This window comes from Melozone crissalis, unplaced genomic scaffold (genome assembly GCF_028551555.1).
Source record: "Melozone crissalis strain CALT ecotype California unplaced genomic scaffold, PUWL_Pcris_2 ptg000066l_1, whole genome shotgun sequence".
Lineage (NCBI taxonomy): Eukaryota > Metazoa > Chordata > Aves > Passeriformes > Passerellidae > Melozone > Melozone crissalis.
In genome coordinates, this window is record NW_026535844.1 from 9443732 (window position 1) to 9464644 (window position 20913).

The 20913-nt window shown below is 55.3% G+C and overlaps 2 protein-coding genes across 2 annotated transcripts; one reads left to right on the plus strand and one right to left on the minus strand.

The window, feature by feature from the left end:
* Positions 1 to 248: 248 nt before the first annotated feature.
* LOC128945583 (zinc finger protein 345-like) lies at positions 249 to 1624 on the minus strand (the record flags this gene model as incomplete). The annotated part of the gene is made up of 2 exons (XM_054289319.1): positions 1619 to 1624; positions 249 to 998 (listed from the first exon to the last, which is right to left on the minus strand). Coding segments are annotated over exons 1-2 (756 nt in total), but the record flags the coding sequence as incomplete, so codon positions are not given.
* Positions 1625 to 2243: 619 nt separating this feature from the next.
* Positions 2244 to 20710, plus strand: LOC128945584 (serine/threonine-protein kinase PAK 3-like). The gene is made up of 14 exons (XM_054289320.1): positions 2244 to 2364; positions 4826 to 4843; positions 5452 to 5565; positions 6028 to 6065; positions 6464 to 6845; positions 7005 to 7310; positions 7502 to 7565; positions 15272 to 15320; positions 16343 to 16452; positions 17206 to 17323; positions 18465 to 18564; positions 18816 to 19012; positions 19923 to 20060; positions 20510 to 20710. Exons 1-14 carry the CDS (start codon positions 2244 to 2246, stop codon positions 20597 to 20599), a joined length of 1845 nt encoding a protein of 614 aa, XP_054145295.1. The 3' UTR covers positions 20600 to 20710.
* The last annotated feature ends 203 nt before the right edge of the window (positions 20711 to 20913 follow it).

Consider the following 20913-nt stretch of genomic DNA (forward strand, 5'->3'; position numbering starts at 1 on the left):
TCAACAAATCCACTGTCTCCAAGGAATTCCCATTGTTGGTCTGTGTCCCAATGGATGTTCCTGCCCCTGTGTTCATCCAGGTGCCCATGGAGCCAGGAAGATGTGCAGCCTCCCAGCCAGGTGTCTCCAAACATGGATCACCAGGACCATGGATCACCAGGGCTCTGCCCAATGAGGGTCACTGGGGATCGTCCGACGTGGATCCTCTCATGGGGGATGGAGCTGGAGCAGCACATGAAGCTCTTCCCACACTCAGGACACTCGTAGGGCCTCACCCCGGTGTGGATGCGCTGGTGGATGGTGAGTTTGCAGTTTTGTTTGAAGCCCTTCCCACAGTTGGGACAGCGGAAGGGCCTCTCCTCCGTGTGAATCCGCTCATGTTTGAGGAGATCGGAGCTGCTTTGAAACCTCTTCCCATACTCAGGACACTCGTAGGGCCTCTCCCCAGTGTGGATGCGCCAGTGCAGGATGAGGTACAAGTTGCACTTGAAGCCCTTCCTGCAGCGGAAGGGCCTCTCCTCTGTGTGAATCTGCTGATGTACTAAGAGATTGGAGCTGGACTGAAACCTCTTCCCACACTCAGAACACTTGTAGGGCCTCTCCCCAGTGTGGAGGCACCAGTGGTGGCTTCTCAGGGCATAGCTCCACCCGAAACTCTTCCCACACTCCAAGCACTCATAAGGCCCTTCGCCAGGGTGGATCACCTGGTGCTGGATTAGACCAGAGACCGTCCTGAAGGCGTGCCCACATTCCCCACACTCAAAGGGGTTTTCCCCACTGTGGATCGTCTGGTGTTTCCTCAGGTTGGAGCTGCGGCTGAAGCATTTCCCACATTCCCTACACTCATAGGGCTTTCCCGCAGTGTGGATCCTATGGTGTTTACTCAGGTCGGAGCTGTGGCTGAAGCCCGTCCCACATTCCAAGAACTTGTGGGGCTTCTCCCTGCCGTGAGGCTCCTCCACCAGCTCTGAGACCTGGCTGGATCTGCGGCCGCCTTCCTGGGACGGGGGGGGGGGGTCTTTCCTCCTTGCAGCCCCTTCTTGTCTGGCATCTCCAGGAATTTTCCTCCTCCTCCATCTGGCCACAGCTTGGGAATGAAAAATCCTGGTTTGGGAGAAAAACAAAATGAGAGCGCCTTGGGCTGGGGGCTCCTCCTTGCCGGCGTTCATCTCAGGAAGTCATTGGGAATCTTGTGTCTGTAAGAACTGCTAAAACACCAAGATTCAGCACAAAAATCCTACAAGCATCAAGACACAGATCAATAGCTGCCAAACATGAAGATTCAGCCAGAACCCCCTCCAAAACGTAAAGATTCAGCCTCCGCAAAACACCAAAGTACCAATATTTACCCCAATAAATCTCAGAAACACCGAGATTCACCCCCATGAAAATCGTGGATCCCCCTTCCCCGGAGGACTGCACGTTGGGGGAGGGGGGTTGGGGGGAGGGGCAACGCTCCTGGGGCTGGAGAGGAGGCTGCAGACACGGGGAGAGGTGGAATCTTGTGGTGCCTCCTATTTCTGCTCCTCCTCTTCCTCCTGTGTCCCTACTCTTCCTCACACTCCTCTTCCTCCTGCTATTCCTCCTTCTCCTGCACAATCCCACCTTCTCCTCCCACGTGCATCGTTTGACCTTTTTGTTCCTCAACCCTGCTTCTCCTTCCCTTCTCCTCCTGCCCCAGGCACAGCACCCACTGCCGGCTCCCTCTTGCCCCCAAACCCACAGCATCCCACGGCAGGGGCAGGGATGGAGCTGGGGCAGGTCGGGCTGGGGCAGCGCTGGGCTCTCGGCCGCTCCCGCCCGCACTCGGTCCCCACTGCAGCCGCTCCCGCCAGGACAGCGCGGGGGGGCCCGGCCTTGGCGCTGCCCCACTCCCACCTCCCCAAATTCTCCTCAAGGGGGGCGCTGGGGCCGAAGGGGGGGCGCAGGTGGGGAACGCTGGGAGCTGTGGGTCTGCCTGGCAACTGCTGAGTCATAAGCGCCGTGTGCTCTGATTGGCTGAGCACTGCCTGAGGGTGGAGCTGCAGCAAGGCGGGACACCCTGCTCCGGGGGGGATGTCGCACAAACGGGGGACTCCCATGAAAGGAAGAGGAAAGTGCCTTTACAAACAGATGCTGTGAATCTGCTCAGAGATAGGGCCAGGGACTTGTACATAAAGAAGCGACAGGAGAAGCCATAAGTTTCATAAAATGTTATTAATTGATGACACAGACTGCTGCTCAGCCAAGGTCCTGCTAAATTCATGAACTTCGAGAAGAATAACAAAGTCTTCTGTGAGAATCTGTCCGAAATATCCTTCATCTGCCTCACGACTGTCATGGAGAGCGACCAGGGAAAAATTAAAACCCCTGTTTGCAGAACCAGTGGGGGGGAATGTCATGTGCCTGAGGCCTGAAAGTACTGCTAGCTTACTCTTTTTCCACAGGTGTTGTTTGCTATATGCTACACTGAGCTCGCAGGGCACCCTGCCCTTTTTGCACAATAGCTCTGGAGTCGTCCCCACCTCTCGGCCTGGCTGCTTTGAGCTTCGGGGTGGTCCCTCCTCCAAGAGAAGACCCCTCTCGCCCGTCCTTAACAGCTGTGACAGACAAGTAGAGATGTAAGAGGCCTCTTCATCAACGGACTGACACGAGGCAGGTCGGACTCGGCAGCGCTGGGCTCTGGGCCCGGCCCGGGCGCCCCTCACGCGCCCCCTCCCCAAACAGCCCCGCCGGGGGACGCGGCAGGGGTCCGGGAGGGGAGGGCTGGGCTCCTCTTTTGGGGTCCCACCCGCCCCTTTTCACGACTTTCCCACCCTCTCCCACCCCTTTCTCACCTCCCCCCCCCCGTCAGCCCATCCCGCTCTCCCAATGGGGGGTCCCCTCCTCCTCTCGCTCCATTCTGGGCTCCCCCTTTCGCCCCCTTTTCCCGCTTCTCCCTCCCGTCCCAGCGCCTCCCGCACCCCGCTCACCCGAGAGCTCCGCGCCCGCAGCCGGGGGGGCTCCCAGCACCACCAGTGCCACCAGCAGGGCCCCAGCTGCCGCCCCTCGCCCCATGGCCGGGGCCGGGCAGGGAGCAGCAGCCCCAAAGCAGCCGCGCAGCGCTGGGAGCGCCAGTCCGGAGCAGGGCGGGCTCGGCAGCGCCGCGCGCTCTCATTGGCTGTCGCCACTTTTGGGGACCCGATCTCAGAGACTCCGCCACACAACTGATGATTGAACAACGCGCTCTCATTGGCTGCGGCGCGTTTTGGCTGTGTTTTCATTTGCTGAGGGGTTCCCGGGACGCTGCAGCCCCGGACTGGGGAGGGGGAACCTTGGGGCGCTGGGCAGGTGGGAGCTCAGGTGAGCCCAGCAATGCGTGCCCAGGTGCGCGGCATCTCAGGGCTGCCGGTGGCGAGCGGTGACGCTGGCCCGATGCCAGGCACCCCCAGAGCCGCTCTGTCCCTGCCCCCCGCAGCCGCACAGGGACAGAAAAAGGAACCGAGGGTTCCTGCGTGGGGACAAGGACCGAGAGAGATCACGCAGCAAATCCGGCACGGGCACAACAGACCCGGCCTGGGCACACGGAGGGAATTTATTACCAAATTACAGCAGCACAAGGAGAAGGGAAAGAAATCTCTCCAACACCTTCCCCCTGCCCAACACAGATCAGCCAGAACAGGGGTCACCAGGGCCCTGCCCAATGGGGGTCACTGGGGACCATCCAGCGTGGATGCTCCCATGAGGGATGGAGCTGGAGCAGCGCACGAAGCTCTTCCCACACTCGGGACACTCGCAGGGCCTCTCCCTGGTGTGGAAGTGCTGGTGAGGGATGATCTCTGAATCCCACCTGAAGCTCTTCTGACATTCCAAGCACTCCTAGGGCCGTTCCCCAGTGTGGATCTTGTGGTGCTTGCTAAAGCTCAGTCAGAGGTCCCACTGAAGCTCTTCTCACATTCCCCACACTCCCAGGGCCTCTCCCCAGTGTGGATGCTCTGGTGTTCCATCAGGGTGGAGCTGTAGCTGAAACCCTTCCCACATTCCAAGCACTTGTGGGGCTTCTCCCTTCCACGAGCCTTCTCCACCAGCTCTGAGCTCTGGCTGGATCTCTGGCCAGCTTCCTGACTCAGGGGGGCTCTTTCCTCCTCACACCTCCCTAGGCTGGGTTTGCAGCCCCTCCACGTGTGGGATCTCTTGGGCTTTTCCTCCTCCTCCATCTGGCCACAGCTTGGGAATGACAAACCCTGATTTGGGTGAAACCAAGATGGGAGCGCCTTAGAGTAGAGGCTCCTTCTGCACAATTCCATGTCTGGAACTCAGTAGAAGTCTTGTGTCCATGAAAATCTCCACAATGTCAAGATTCAGCCCAATGGTTCCAGGGGTTCCCCCTTCTCCAGCGTCCTGCTTAGGGATGATCCAGGGGCTTTTGGGAGTCCATGGGGTCCCTTCTCCCCTGATGCTCTACTTACAGATCCCAGGGATCCCAGGGGTCCCTCCTCTCCAGGCTCCCCCCCTTTCCAGTCTGCCGGGGTCCCCCAGCTCTGGGATCGCCCCTCTCTGCTCTCCCCACTCTGGGGGTCCCAGGGGTTCTCCTCCTCTGCTCTCCCAGGGGTCCCCAGGACCAATGTCCTCCCCTGCCCATACTGGGCAATGGAACGTGGGCCCCCAAAGATCCCACAAGGGGCTCAGCTTTGGGCTCCTGCAAGATCCAAACCTACACACACAGAGAAAAAAACCTCCCAGGGACATCAGATGATGTTTGGAGTCAATTCCACAATCTGTGAGCTCCAAACACACCCCAATAAAAACACCCTCACAGGGACTCCCAATGGATTTGAGACGGGTTCCCCTCCCTGCTCACCTGCAGGACGAGCTGGGGGCGATGGTACCGCAGCCGCGGCCACAGGGGGCACTGGAACCTCCTGTTCCTCCTGTTCCTGCTCCTGCTCCTCCTCTTCCTGCTCCTCCTTTTCCTCTCTCCCTCCTCCTCCTCCTCCTTCCTAACCCCACCTCCTCCCCAGTTCTGCCTTCTGTGTATTTAGAGTGGAGAACCTTGCTTGCATTTAGAACCAGAACAAAGATCTCAGATGGAACAAGGCTTGCTGCTTTTAGTCAAGTATCAGTGACTAAAGGTCACGTTTCCTTTGGTTTGGTGCCGTCCTTGTTCCTCCTCAGTGTTCAGGCTGGGCTATAGGGTGTCCTTGTTTGCTGCATTTTCCAAGTTCCTCTTGCACCCTTTGGGCCATAGGCTGTGCCCTGGGAGGGTTCTTTGTGCTCCTTTGTGACACAGGAGAACCTTCCAGGCGGTTTCTGCGTGAGCTGCTGCTGGGACGTCACAGGAACAGCGCCACGTCCCCGTGGTGTTCCTGTTGCTGTGGGACACGGAGGCCTCAGTGCCCAGAGTGGCTCTGGGCTCGTTGCCGGAGGATCCTCCTGCCCGAGGCATTCTCAGCAGCCAGCCCAACCCTGACGGGTGTCCTTCTGTGCTTGCAGGACTACAGGCTGCAGACGTGTGCAGCGCAGCCAAAATGATGCAGCACATGGCTGCTGCAGTTTGCACTATGTACTCTGTGGCTTATTCGGGGTATTTTTTAACCCACTTGGCACGTAAGTCGAGGTTTTCCTTTGCTGCAGCATCTGTGGCTTTGGCCTTGCTGTGTGCTTTCTGTTCTTCCTCTGGAGCTGAGTTGACTTTGGAACCAAATTGCCATGAAGACACCATTGCTTTGGGAGAGCTCCTGCCAGCAGCTGCAGCTGAAAAAGGGGGTGTCTGCAGCCAGCGGGGGGTGCACAGCATCTGCAATGGGCCCTGGGGGGTTCTGTTCCCTCAAGCAGGGAGTCTGTGCCAGCAGAGCCTGGAACTCCCTCCCTTTGCTGCTCCAGCCAAGAGCTGACCCAGCCCAGTATTTTGTGCTGCTCTCTTGCTTGCTGTGGGAAGGGACTGTGGCTCCTGGAGGGATGCTGTGAAAGCAAAATGCTCTCTCGGGGTTGCCTTGCTCCGTGGCATTTCCCACCACAGGCAGTTTTTCTCCTAACAGCATCTGGTTCATGTTCCCTCTCCCATTGCAGGGCACCTCATGTCTACATTCCGAGCAGCTCCTCCTTCGGTGAGTGGGAAAGGAACCTTTGGTGTTTGGAATTGTGCAGCAAGTGGTGAGCGTGGCATGTGGGAGTGCCAGCCTGGGAGGCTGAAGGAAAGTTCCTGTCACTGTCTTTGCAGCAGCAGCAGCAGCAAAGGGATCCCTGGCAGTTTTCTCCTTTTCTGCTGAAGAGCTTTTGAAGAGCTGCAGGTCTGGTTTTGCAGGCAGAGAATTGCTTGCTGGCTTTAGCCATGGTGGAATATTGAATTCCCAACAATAAGTGGCAATGTCGACTTTAGCCCATTGTTAGCTGGAAGAGCTCTGAACCCATTTTCTGCTTAGTGCAGCTGGATGTGCAGCTGAGGATAAATAAGGTGATAACTGAGATAGAACTTCCTGTCCCTCACGCTGCCGTCTGTCCACAGGGCACAAAAGCAGCACCAGCACCTCCTGGGACTCCCTCTGCTTCGAAAGAGGAGGCCAAAGAGGAGGAAGACAGCAGTGAGCTTCCTGCTGCTCTGGGGGACGATGGTGAACTTCCCTCAGTGCCAGGAGATGACAGTGAACTTCCCGCTGCTCTGGGAGACGAGGGCGAACATCCCGCGGTGTGGGAATGCAACGGCGAGGCTCCCGCGGGGTGGGACAAGGACAGGGGGCATCTCCTGGCATGGGACGAGGACGGTGGATGTGCCCTGGTGTGGGACCAGAATGCCCAAGCTCCCACGGAGTGGGACGAGGACAACGGACAACTCGCAGGGTGCAATGAGGATGGAGGACATCTCCCGGAGTGGGATGAGGATGGAGGACATCTCCCGGTGTGGGATGAGGATGGAGGACATCTTCCGGAGTGGGATGAGGATGAAGGACAACTTCCGGAGTGGGATGAGGATGGAGGACATCTCCTGGAGAGGAATGAGGATGGAGGACATCTCCCATCTCCCATCCTCCTCGCACAGGATGGAGGACATCCTGCGTCTTGGGAAGAGGAGAGTGAACATCTCCCAGCATGGGAAGTGGACAGTGAACATCCCCTGGCTTGGAAAGATGATGGAGAAGCTGCAGCATTTTGGGAAGAGGATGGAGAAGCTGCAGCATTTTGGGAAGAGGATGGAGAAGCTCCCTCTGCTTGGGAAGAGGACAATGAAGCTCCCTCCGCTGTGGGATCCTGGGCTGAACATTCTGACAGCAGCACAGCCCTGCAGCCAGAGGGGAGAGGGGAGTGGTGCCTGATGCAGCTGAGTACGTCTGCTCTGTTCCTGGGTGCCCGAGCAGGTGCTGTGTGTGTGTCTGGGCATCAGCTGCACCCATGGTTGCTCTGCAGCTGAATGTCCCAGAGCCATTTATTGTCCTTCCCCAGCTGACACCAAGGGGCTCCCGGCCCCAGGGAGCGGGGCTGGTTCTGGCTCTGCTGCAAGGCGGGCTCTCACTCTGGGAGGGAGCGTCTTCCATGTGGTTTCTTTCAGGGAACACCGTGAGCGAGGCGGAGCCTGCCCAGAAATACCTGGAAGTGGAGCAGATTGGCCAAGGGTAAGTGCACAGCAGCTGCTTCTGCACAAGCAGGGCTGGGGGTTGTGCTGGTGCAGGATCAAGTGAGAGGTCAGGAGAGCTCCAAGCACCTTCAGACACTGGGCTACCATCCTGCTGTCTCTCAGTCCTGATCAGAATTGATAACTGTGGTCAGAAGGCGCAGTCAAAGGCCCCTGAGGCTGGCAGTGTCCTGCCTGCAGCAAGGAGCAGGACCTGGAAGATCTGTCCCTGGAACTGGATTGCCTAAAAGAGCAACTCACCATCTGGTGACTGTCAGAAAACAGTTCTCAAGAAGATTTCTTTCAAATATTTTGCTTCAAAAAATATCCACTGCTCAGGATTATCAACCTAATGGTTTAGAAACAGAAACCGGAGATGAACTAATAAGTGCTCTATTCTAGCACAGGTAGCAGACCCCATACATTCAGTAACAGACACAGAGCTGATGCACTGTGGAGGAAAAAGCATCACCTGTCTGATGGCAGGGCCCTTGTGGATCCTGCAGGTCTTAGGCAGGAAATGGAAAAGGATGAAATGCATTCTTTTCCAGTTCTTTAGACACCCATTTCTTCTCCTAGCTTTGGAACTAAAGCAATTCAGCGTGGACATTTGGGATTTGCTCCAGCCCAGTTCCTTCGTGCTGTGTCTCAGTTTCCTCTTGCACACCTTGCATGGCAGAGGGCTGGTGGCTGCTGTGCTGGTGATGGAAGGGTCGATGCACCCAGGTGTTTGTGAACGCTGCAGGCAGCAGAGATTGTGGTAGACAGGGAAAGGCGCTGCGGAAGATCTCGCGATGTCACGGAAAGCCAGGACCCTCAGATCCCCTTAGATAAGACCATCTGCTTCCCATAGATAAGAAACTAACATAGGAATGTAACCCGCCTAACCAAATTCCAGTAACTTTCCATCCCCTACCCAGTAACAGTCCACCTCTTACTAACCATAGAAGGTAAAGACAGACCCATGCTGACGTAGAGACCCCCTAGACTATAAAAACCCAAGAGACGAGATAATAAACGCCTTTTGACCGTCCATCACATTGATGTCTGCGTGTGTCATTGGCCCGAGTGGCCCTAGTGAGAGGGCTGCCGTGCCGTTTCCTCAGAACCAGGTCGCCTGCCTTGCATCAGAAGGCAACATACTGGTGCCGAACCCGGGACTGCTGCAGTGCCCAGGGAACGGGAATTCTCCTGGTCAGAGGGCGGCGGCTGTAGCGGCGGGTCCGACTACAGCGGGAGGGACGCCTCCGGACCAGCGTGGACCATGGAATCCACAGCGAAGGTCGTAAGTCAGGCTCATGAGCAATGGGGAATTAAAGGTGAGCTCAGGAACTCTAATCTTGCTATTGCAAGGCTCCTAGAGCTGGGGACGATCGGACGTCCGTTAAATATATTATATTCGGGAGCGCGGGAGACGTGTACTGCCGCCTCAGCAGAGGACTCTAAGTCCGCAGGCAGAGGTAAAAACCTCAGAGCGTGGGGGAAAGTAGAAGAGACCCTACGCGAGACGTTAGAAGAACAGGAGATGCGGAAAGCCGCGTGTACACGTTTATTAGCTACACCACAGCCGGGGGTGGGGGCTGCGACACAAACCGCCTCCGAGAGCGATCGGATTGACGGCGGGACCATGCGGGGGCCGGGCGCGTTCCATCCCTTTCCGAGCCCGAGCCCAGACCCCCCGGAGCCCCCAGGAGACCCCCCGGAACCCCCATGGGACCCCCCGACCTTCCCACGGAGCCCGTCGGGTCCTAGCCCCCCCGCGGAACCATCCGAAAAAACCGCAGTTTCTCTATCCGTCCCTTCCCCGCCGGTCGCCGATCCAGCAGAAGAGGCAGAGCAGCGCGCGCGATGCTTCTGGCAGGGACCCGCGGAGAAGGCGCGGAACGCGGCCGGATGGTCGGACCCTGCCGGGATCGGTAAAAACTCGCCCCCGCCATGTGCGTTTAAAAATGGCGCCGAACCACATGGCGAGGGCGGAAGAGAGGAGGAGAAGGGCGGAAATGCCGTCAGGCTGCTTAAAAACGCATGCGCGGGCGAGCGGGGAGGGGGGGCGGTCCCCGCGGTAGAGTGCAAGACCAACCAGAGCGCTCTATTCAAATTAGGTCCTCATAGGGCAAGGACCTCCCCCGGCAGGAGGCGGGGAGACCCCAGGGGGAGGGAGCGGCACCACCCCCAAAGGGAGGAGCGGGGTCGGAGCCGCACAAAATGGCACGGAGCGCCGGAAGGGTACCGGCATTCAGCTTCCGGCTCAGAGTCAAGTAACAGCTGCTGAGACAGCTCGGAAGAGCCGACCGAGCCCGGCTGGGACTCGGAATCCGAGAGAGCAGAATTAATGCGGTTTCGAGCGAAACCGAATAAAGCTTCAAACAATATCGGGAAACAATCGCAACACAAACTCACCGATGGGGGAAAAATAAAAGCAGCCTGTGGGGACCGGGCACCGGCAGCCTCCATGCACGCTTTCCCAGGGGGGGTTGCCGGAGCGCGGGGGAACCAACAAAGGGCATATACCCCAGTTAACCCAAAAGAAGCCAAAGGGATTTCAGAAATAGGGATCAACTCAGTTGTAGTACCCACTCCTGAGGACGGCCTTTCTAGCAATAACGATCTGCTCAATTTTGATATTACGCAAATAAGCCGCATGCTTTTGATGGGGCCGGGCGGATTGCATTTAAGCAGGAATGGCAAGACGACCGCGTTAGCCCAGGCTTCCGGGGAAGGACAGCTAGTCAGCGAGCACAGCTTTCCCTGGCAGCACCCTCACTCCAAGCATCCCGGCCCAGGGGAAACGGGAGAGGGAGGGGGCGCGCGGGCCACACTCAGCCTCCTCCCGCTGCAAATGCGAGACGGCCCAGCTACAGCAACCCCCAGTGGGGCAGGGGACCCTCATACCCTATGCCCCCACAGGGAGCAGTCAATTTTGCAGAATTCTCCACCCCTGTTAGGAAGGGACGTTCTCTCCTTGCTCGGATTTCGGATCACAAATTTACCACGAGGGCCACTGCTGTACACCCCCCGCTGCCAATCAAACTGACTTGGAAATCATCAGACCCTGTATGGGTTGAGCAGAGGCCCCTGACAGAGCCTCGAATGGCAGCCTTGCAGGAACAGGTCGATCGAGAACTGCAAAAGGGTCACATAGAACCCTCCACCAGCCCATGGAACACCCCGGTATTCGTGGTCCCCAAAAGGTCCGGACAAGGCTATCGTCTCGTCCACGACCTGAGAGAAGTGAACAAGACGATCAGACCCATGGGTCCAGTCCAGACACTGCTACCCACGAACTCAGCCATCCCCGAAGGGCAGCCGTGTGCAGTACTGGATATCAAGGACAGCTTCTCTTCAATACCCCTGCACCCTGATGACAGAGAACGATTCGCCTTTTCCGTGGCATTTCGGAACGGCGAGCGGCCCAACCTTCGCTTCCAATGGAGAGTACTTCCGCAAGGCCGGGTCGACAGCCAGACCACATGCCAAATCACCGTGGACAAAGCACTGACGCCAGTCCGACACTCCTACCCCACCGCAACCATCATCCAGTACAATGGCGACATCCTGGTCGCAGCACCATCGACAAGCCAAGTGGATCACCTGGTGACCACAGTCACGGAAACCCTTCAAGCCAACGGCTTCGAGATCGCGAGCGCAAAGATCAAGAGAGGACCCTGCGTGACCTTCCTGGGAGTAGGCATCACGAGCTCCTACGTGACACCCCCCGAGATGAAGATCAACCGAGACATTGAGACGCTCCACGACGTGCAACGCCTGGTGGGATCGCTGCAGTGGCTTCGCAACATCGTCCAGATTCCTCCCGAGGTCATGGACCCTCTGTACAACCTCCTGAAAGGAAAGAACCCCTGGGAACCCAAGGAGCTGACACCGCAAGCAACGAGCTCCCTCGACTTCATCGAAAACCGGGTGGCCACTGGCACGCTTGCCAGGTGGAACCCAGCCATGCCACTGGACCTGTACGTCCACTTTACACCGAAGGGGGGAGTGGGAGCACTGGCCCAAGGACTTGCAGAAAAGGCCCGACCGATCCAATGGGTGGTCCTCGGAAGACCCGCTCGTGCATTTTCCCCAGGAATCGAGTGCATCGCCAACCTCATCATGAAAGGCAGGAGACTCGCCTTGAAACACCTAGGGACAGAGCCGACAAGCATCCACCTTCCGTTTCGCAAGCAGCCGACCATAGAGTCAACCGTAATATCGGAGTACCTGGCCCTTGCTCTCTCCGGCTTCGGAGGAGAAATCACCTACTCCTCCAGACCACCCTGGACTCAGCTGCTGACCGTAGTCGACATGGACATGCCACCGAAGGTCAAGGACAGACCGCAGCCGGGACCAACGGTCTTCACAGACGCTTTCTCCACGACTTCAACCGCAGCAGCAGTGTGGCAGGCAGGAGAGCAATGGCATTGCGTCAAAGCGTGTGACCCCACGCGGTCAGTTCAACAACTGGAAGCAGCAGCAGTGGTTTTGGCGTGCGGACTCTTCCAAGACGAACACCTCAACATCGTAACGGACTCCATATTCGTGGCAAGGCTCAGCCTAGCCATGGCAGGACCAGGAGTGTCAACATCAGCAGCAGCCCTAATGCTGGAAGAAGCACTCTCCTCGCGACAGGGCACCGCGTCAGTCATCCACATCAACAGCCATGACCCAATCAAAGGTTACTTCCAGATCGGCAACGACAAAGCGGACGCCGCAGCAAAAGGCGTTGGGACCTTGCAAAGAGCCCGTCAACTGCACGAGTCGCTCCACATCGGAGTCAAAGCACTGGCGAAGAGATGCGGAATCTCGACGGCGGACGCCAGACATGTGGTAGCCACCTGCCCTCATTGCCAGAAGTCACCCCTTTGGACCTGCGGAGTCAACCCGAGAGGTCTCAAGCCCTCAGAAATCTGGCAGTCGGACTTCACCTGGTGCGAAATACTGAAGCCCCGAGCATGGCTTGCAGTGACAGTAGACACTTATAGCGGAGCGATCATAGCTACACAGCACCCCAAAACTAACTCCAAAGCCACAATCCAGCACTGGCTGACAGCCATGGCTTGGCTAGGTATCCCCAAGTAGATCAAAACGGACAACGGCTCCAACTTCAAATCCAAACAAGTACAGGAATTCGCCTCGAAATGGGGTATCACGCTAGTGCACGGCATCCCACATAACAGTACCGGACAGGCCATAGTAGAGAGAGCAAACCAGACCCTGAAAACCAAGATAGAAGTGTTGGCAAAAGCAGAAGGCTTTGCCAATGCCATTCCCCCAGGAGATCAGGCACGTATGCTGGCAACCGCCTTGCTGGCACTGAATCAATTCCCTAGGGGAGACGAAACAAACAGTCCCGTTCAAAAACACTGGGTCACTCAAACGCTAGAGGAGGGCCCGCAGGTTGTAATTAGAAACGAGCTAGGCGAGTGGGAACGGGGTTGGAGGCTGATGCTCACAGGGCGAGGGTACGCAGCGGTCAAAAAGGACGGCAAAATCAGGTGGTGTCCACTTAAGTCGATTAAACCGGACCTTCAGGGCAAGCAGAATGAGACTGACGAGAATTGCGAGTTTTTGTTCACAGGACACGAGACGTCCTCATGACGCGTACATCCCCATTCCAGAGGAAAGCGACAGACCACCAAGCCGCCAGGCAGCACCCGAGAGACCCGCACGGGTGAGACCCAAGCACCAAGGGAGTTTCTGTGGGATTTTGCTGTTGGGGCTTGTCGTCAGAGGGCAAGCCGGCCCAGACCACTACCCCCATCAGCCCTTCAGGCGGGTCATGCGACACCTTAGTAGGGGCAAAGCGCTCAGACAAATCACCACACCGAACACCCCATCCTTCGTGCTCCGCATCACCGACGGGTTTCCAGGACGGCCAAAAGTAAACCCCTATTCCCCACACGTCACACACTCGTACCTATCCTACTGGTGCCCAGCTTCAAACCCGGGGAAAAGCTACTGCAATCACCCAGGGTGGGGATATTGTGGGCACTGGGGCTGCGAAACCATTGTTACAGATGCCAGGCCATCGGGGCCCGGGTGGGATCCACAAGAGCCAGACAAATTCCTACAGTTCACCTGGGCACCCATCGGCTGCAAAATACCCCTCTTCTCTCACAGGAACTTCCATCGAAACCCGCATAAAATCCCTAGATTTCGGGCATGCACCGATTATAACAGGACGGTCTTGCAGCCAGATCACCCTAGCTGGGCCACAGGACAGGGGTCCTTCAAGGGTCAAAAGAGAGGGAGAACGTGCGAATTATCAGGCTTCAACCGTCAGCACCCCGAGCAGTCGGACCCAACAAAGCGATTAAAAGCGTGCCAAAAGGGAGAAACATAACCTACCCCAAAACCTTACCCACAGGGGTCAGCAATGTCCTGACCGGTCAAGCGGAGACCTTTCAGAGGAGCCGCTTAACCGAGTCAGACGCAGACCCAATCCTTCGCATGTTAGAAGCTACCTTTGTATCCCTGAACGAATCCAACCCTAACCTAACCGAATCCTGCTGGCTTTGTTACGATGTCAAACCTCCCTTTTTCGAAGGAGTCGCCTTAAACACTCCCTTCAGTTATTCCTCAGCCAACGCCCCTCACCAGTGCAGATGGGACACCCCTCGCAAAGGAATCACCCGGAGTCAAGTCACAGGCCGAGGCAGACGCTTTGGCAATGCAACCCTAGCTAGGCGGAAAGGCAACATCTGCACCAAAATCGTCAAGCCTAACAGGAAAAACAATAAGTGGGCAGTCCCATCCGCATCTGGGAGGTGGGTTTGCCAGCGATCCGGAGTGAGTCCTTGTGAGTTCCTTCCCAAATTTAATGACTCTAACGACTTCTGTGTCCAAGTTCTGATTGTTCCTAGGGTCCTGTACCACTCAGACGAAGAAGTGCACCATCTTCTTGAGGGACCCAGCCAGATCCACAAAAGAGAAAAATTGACAGGTTTCTAACAGTCACCTTCGGACCATGCCTGCTGAACAAGCTGGTCTCGTTCGTTCAGACCCGCCTGGAACGGACCAACATCCGGTACCTAGACCGACGACAATTGCTGTGAAATCAACCAGAGAATTCAACCAGGGAATTCAACCAGGGAACACCGTCAGTCACAAGATCCTCCGAACTTGTCTGACAAAAGCTTACTCAGGACTCCCAAGACCCTTTTCCCTTGTCCAGTTACAACCTCATACCTCACTTCAGTACCTATGTATACGACTACCTCATTCATTTGTGAAAAGGGGGGGGGAGATGTGGTAGACAGGGAAAGGCGCTGCGGAAGATCTCGCGATGTCACGGAAAGCCAGGACCCTCAGATCCCCTTAGATAAGACCATCTGCTTCCCATAGATAAGAAACTAACATAGGAATGTAACCCGCCTAACCAAATTCCAGTAACTTTCCATCCCCTACCCAGTAACAGTCCACCTCTTACTAACCATAGAAGGTAAAGACAGACCCATGCTGACGTAGAGACCCCCTAGACTATAAAAACCCAAGAGACGAGATAATAAACGCCTTTTGACCGTCCATCACATTGATGTCTGCGTGTGTCATTGGCCCGAGTGGCCCTAGTGAGAGGGCTGCCGTGCCGTTTCCTCAGAACCAGGTCGCCTGCCTTGCATCAGAAGGCAACAAGAGATCTCCTGTCTGGGCTGGCTTTCACTGCCAGGGCCTAAAGCGCTGCTTCTTTCTTCTCTGCTCTTTTGTCTCCAGGGCTTTCGGAGCCGTTTACAAAGGACTCGACAGGGCCACTGGAGGAGAGGTCAGTGCCAACCCGCCCAGCACGGCCGGCAGCTCTGCAGGGCTTTCCCCTCTGCTGGGAGCTGTGGCTGCAGCTCTGGGGGCCAGCAGAGCTTTCCTGCCCAGGCTGCTCCTCTGAAGGCAGAGCAGTGTCAGCCTGCAGAGCACAGCTGGGACAGACTTGGTCCTTCTCAGGTGCCCAAGGAATGCAAGGAGGGCAGCGGTGTCTGTCAGTGCAGGACGCCCTGGCTTGGTCTTCATATCTAAAAGTGTGAATGCATCAGCTGCTGGAGACTGAGGCCCCATTAATCTTCATCCCAGCCTCAGACAGGAACATTATTTAGCAGTTTTTCCATCCTGCCTTTTATCTTCAAAGGGAACCTCAAGGCCTAATTAGGGAGAGCTCCTGCTTGGGCTCAGTTTGGGGTTTTAGTCCCACTTCAGCTGTTCACAGAGGGAGAGGGAGAGAAATGAGAAGATGGGTGTCCAGAGCAAAGCCCTCTCCTAAATCTTGCAGTTGTGTTTGGGTCTGGTGTCAGTGACAGCCTGTGACAGGGATCACCTGAGCAATGGATGTGCGTGTTTGCTTTGTTGTGCAGTCCCAAACAGAGCAGTTGGATCTGAAATCATGACCAAATCCCATAGAATTGCTAAAGGGTTCCTGGCTGTTTTGCTCTGTTTTCACAGAATCAGAATTACCTCCTGCTTGCAACATGTGTTTGAATAATAATAATAATAATGAGAATGTTGAGGCCATTAGAGAAGACTGTAGGTGCAGAGAATGTTGTTAGAGCTTTGAGGCTGGCAGCTGAGGGACCATTTCTGCAGAGCTTGCAAGGCCAAATGTCTCTGGCCATGTGTCCTGTAAGCAGCCCCCAGCTGGCAGAGCAATGGGCTGTGGGAATGGCCCTTGCTGAGCTCTGGTGTCCCATCCCAAGGCAGTTGGGCACAGCCCGGCTCTGTTGCTCCAAAAAGACTCGCTCCGTGTTTCCTGTGGCCTCCTGCCACAGACTCCTGCAGTTAAAGGCTGCAATGTCCCTTCAGGTGGCCATCAAGAAAATGAGTCTCAGAGGGCAGAACAGGGAACGAGCTGTGAATGAGATCCTGCTCCTGAAGGACAAGAAGAACCCCAACATTGTCAAATTTCTGGACAGGTGAGTGCTTCAGCTCTTAGCCCATGCCCGGGCCCTGCACGGGAGGGGGATCCGGAGTCTGTAGCCTGTTTGGAAAATGCATGACACAGCCACATCTTCCCAAAACAACAGCCTGGCAGTTCACTCCCTCCATGTGCTTTTGTTGCTTTGCTTTGGTTTTTCCTTCAAATTCCTCCCCGTTTGCTGTGTCTCCCAACAAGTGCTGATGAACCACAGCAGAAATTATTTCCCTTGGCTTCTTCTTCCCAGCCCTTTTCCATTGCTACAGATGCCAGGAAGACCAGGTTCTTGTTTCCAGAAATGCCTCATTTGCCCATTTTTCACTGGCCTTGCCTGTTTCTGAAGGGACTTTCTGAAAGGTTTTCTGACTGCTTTTGTCCCAAGTGCTGCACAGCCTCTTGCCCTGGATAACCCTGGCAGTTGTGTTGCCTTCTTCTGCAGGGAATGGTGGAACTGATGAGTTCAGAAGCTGAACCAGCTGGGGCCAAGGGTTGTGGTTCCACATTGATCTGGGCTGTTGCTAAACTGCATTTTTCACCTGCTTGCCATCTCAGGCCTCTCCTTTCTCACAGGTGTCTCCTTCTCCTTTAGACTGTGCAGATTCCAAGGGCTGTGCAGCCTGGCAGCAATGTCTCTCCATCTAATTCTGTCCTCATTGATAATTGACCTGGAAACAAAACCCCACTCCAGGCTTTTCCATGGGGGAATTGAGCTCTGCACTTTCCTTTCCATGCCATTGCTTTCCTCTTCCAGCTTCCTTGTTGATGGAGATCTCTGGCTGGTGATGCAATACATGGATGGAGGAACTTTGCAGGACGTTGTCAGACAGATACGCATGGCTGAAGGAGAGATGGCAGCTGTCAGTCGGGAGGTGAGGGATCCTGCTTGTCACTCCATGGCTGGGACACGATGGCCCTTCCAAACAGGGCGTGAGAACAGGAGTGGCTCCATGCTCAGGGCTTTGTTTCTGTGTTGTTTTTGTGAGCTGGGGAAGAAAGAGCCTCTGCAGTGAACGGCCTGCCAGCATCACTGCACTTCTACTCTGTTCTTGTTCTCTCTCCTGCTGTTGTGGTACTCTCTGTCTGGTTTGGATTTGATTTGCTGTTCTCAGCTGTGCCTTGAACCATTTGCCTGGAGCTTGTGTGCACTGCACTCCTGGCCTGTCACAGCAAAGCTGCTGCTGGCAGAATTCTGAACTGTGCTTTCTTGTGTGATATATTCTGGCCATTGGTTTTTGCCCTCGTGTTTCTTGTTGTTATGTTTGCCCAATTATCCCATCATAAAAAAACCAAACAATATTTGAGATTGCAGCAATTTTAATTGAATAGTTTAGAAAATATATATTGACAATATAATTTGATTAAAAATAAGGGATAATTTGGTTCAAATAATAGCTCATAAGCAAAAGATAACCGTGAGGTACGGAGTGCAGGGCTCTTGGACCCTTTCCACCTCACGTACGAGCTTGCCAAGTGAAGATTCCCCCCTTATATGTCATGTGTCAATGTCATCTCCTCCCATTTTCGATTCATCACATTTTTCCTCCGCCCTCATCACCACCTTTACTGCGCATGCTCCACCACTCGGTTTGGTGGTCACACAAGTCTTTGGGGGTCGTTTTGGATGAAGACCTCTCCTCTTCCTCTTTGTCCTTTAATTCACCTTTGGGTTACACATGTGCACCAAGCCAGTATAATGTAAGCCAAAATTAACATATTACTACATTTTAGCATCAAAGCAATAAATCTCTTATAGCGGGCATTTTCCTGGGACCCAACCAGATTTTCCCTTCTCTCTGTTAATTTTAAGTAACTGTTTTCTCTTGCTTTTTCCTCCTATCCTTGAACATCAGCCAGGAGGAGGGGTGGAGCCCCTCCTCTCCCTTTCTTCTTTGGCATTACAACTTTTAACTGTTTTATTATTTCCAAATATTAATTACTGTATCAATATTGATTACTGTTTCAATTTTATCAGCATGAATCACACCTATTTACCACATTGTTCTCTCTCAGTGTCTGCAGGGCCTGGATTTCCTCCATTCCAACCGGGTGATCCACAGGGATCTGAAGAGCTCCAACATCCTCCTGGGCATGGACGGCTCTGTCAGGCTGGGTGGGTGTTCCTGGCCAGGCACGGCGCTCCCGGGCTGCGGGTGTGGGGCTGCTTCCCAGGGAGGGCCAGAGCCCCACAAGGGCTGCTGGGGGCACTGCCCGGCCCCTGCTGCCAGCTGAGAACAGCTGCCCCTGCAGAGAGCTCAGGAGAGGAGCAGGGTGCCAGCAGTGCCTTTGCTCTGCCTATGGCCCTTCTTTGTGCTTGGTTTCCTCATTCCAGCTGCCTTTGACAGGGTTTGTTTCTGTTCTCAGCTGATTTTGGCCTCTGTGCTCAGCTCAGCCCTAAGCAGGACCAGCGCAGCTCCATGGTGGGCACTGCTCACTGGATGGCCCCAGAAGTTGTGACCAGATCTCCTTATGGCCCCAAGGTGGACATCTGGGCCTTTGGAATTGTGACCATCGAGATGGTGGAAGGAGAACCTCCTTACTTCAGGGAATCGGCGGCCATGGTAAGAGGCAAATTCTGCAGTGGCTGCAGAGGCTTGTGAGCACAGGGGGACCCTGCACTGGGAGCAGCAGCTGGAGGTTTCTGCACATGGGAAGGGAATTCCCAGAGGACTCATGCCTGCACACAGACGAAGATTCTGCAATCTCTAGCAACAATTTGCTTTGGGATTTATGTTATTGCAGCTCATCTGGCTGGGAGGATGACCTGAAAATGTGAAGCAAGTGCATCAGCTCTAATGTTATCTTGCAAGAAAACGCCAAACCACCCCCAAATCCTGCCTCCAAACCCAACAAGATTTCTGCAGGAGTTTCTAAAAGAGGTTTTGCGAGATGATTTCCCCCCTGATTCTTCTCACTGGGAAACTTGTCTAAAACCTGAAGATGATTGTTTAACATCCCCATAGTCTAACATATTTCTCCCCTAGTCCAAGCTACTTTCTCTGTGTCACCTAGCCTGATCTTTCAGCAACACAAACCTCCTGTTTCTTGCCTGGCAGTTTCTGGGATGGGGCATCAGGAATGCATCTACTTGAGTGTCAGTGGCACTGCAGAGATGCATTTGATGTAAGAATCCTCTGAAATAACACAAGCAGACCACACTGACTCTGCAAAATGGCCTGTAAAGCTGGTGCCCACATTTGGAGAAGCAAAATGTGCTATTTCTGATGGAGGTTCCTACTAACAGAGTCAGTCAATTAAACTGGCTCTCAAGGCGAGATCATTTGGATGTTGTGATGGCTGTGGCAGCCCCAGGGTTCGGGTTTTTTGGCTGGCATAGCAAAATGAGCTGTGAGCAGCATCTGTGGCAGGGAGGAAAGTGCCCCTGGAGCTGGGGCTGAGGCCCCGGGGTGGATGTGAGCCCGTGTGGGTGTGAAGGGAGCTGGCAGAGCGCTGCGTTTGCTTTCCCTGCAGGCTCGCGCTCTGATCCGGCAGAACGGGACCCCGCAGCTGCAGGAGCCCCGGCGCCTGTCGGCTCTGCTGCGGGACTGCCTCGAGTGCAGCCTGGAGACGGACGAGGAGCGGCGCTGGGCTGCCCAGGAGCTGCTGCAGGTGAGGGCCAGGGGCTGCAGGGGAAGCAGCAGCGCCAGGGAGGGGTTTTCTTGTGGGGCCCCCTCCCACAGTCTCCAGTCTGGCTGCGTTCCACACGCAGAGCAAGCAGAATCCTCGCCTGCTGTGGCTTGGCAGCTCCTTTGGAGCTCATCTGGGCCTGGTGCCCCACAGCGAGCAGGGACATCTTCAAGCAGCTCAGGGGGCCCAGAGCCCTGCCTGACCTGAGCTTGGATGTTTCCAGGGAGGAGGCACCTCCCACATCTCTGGGCACCTTCTGTCACTGTTTCCCCACTCTGCTGGTTAAAAAGCTCTTCCTTAGATCTAATCTGAGCCGGCTTCCCTCTCCTGAGTTACAAACCATTTCCCTTTGTCCTGTTGCAACAGAGCCTGTGAGGAACTTGACTCTGGAAAGTAACAGTTCATTTCTTTCCTCTTTATCCTTTTGGCAGCACCCATTTTTATCATCAGCCAAGCCTCTCTCCAGCCTGACACCTCTGATCACTGCAGCAAAGCAACTGAGGGAGCAGCGGAGGAGATGAAGCACTTGAGGGCAGCTTCTTGTTACAGTAGTTAGGTCAACTAGGTAGTTATGGTAGTTAGCACTGTTAGTTGGTTATGGTAGTTAGCACTGCTAGTTGGTTAGGGTAGTTAGGACAGCCTGTTTGTTATGGTTTTTATGACAGCCTGTTTGTTCTGGCAGTTTTTTGAATAAAAACTCTCTTAACCCTCAACTGCCTTGCCGTGTCCCTTCCTTCTCCCGCTGTGCCTCAGCTGCCCGGAGCAATGTGAGGGGAGAGCGGGCCCAGCCTGGCCCAGAGCTGAGCCCCAGCAGAGCCCTGGCAGAGCCCAGAGC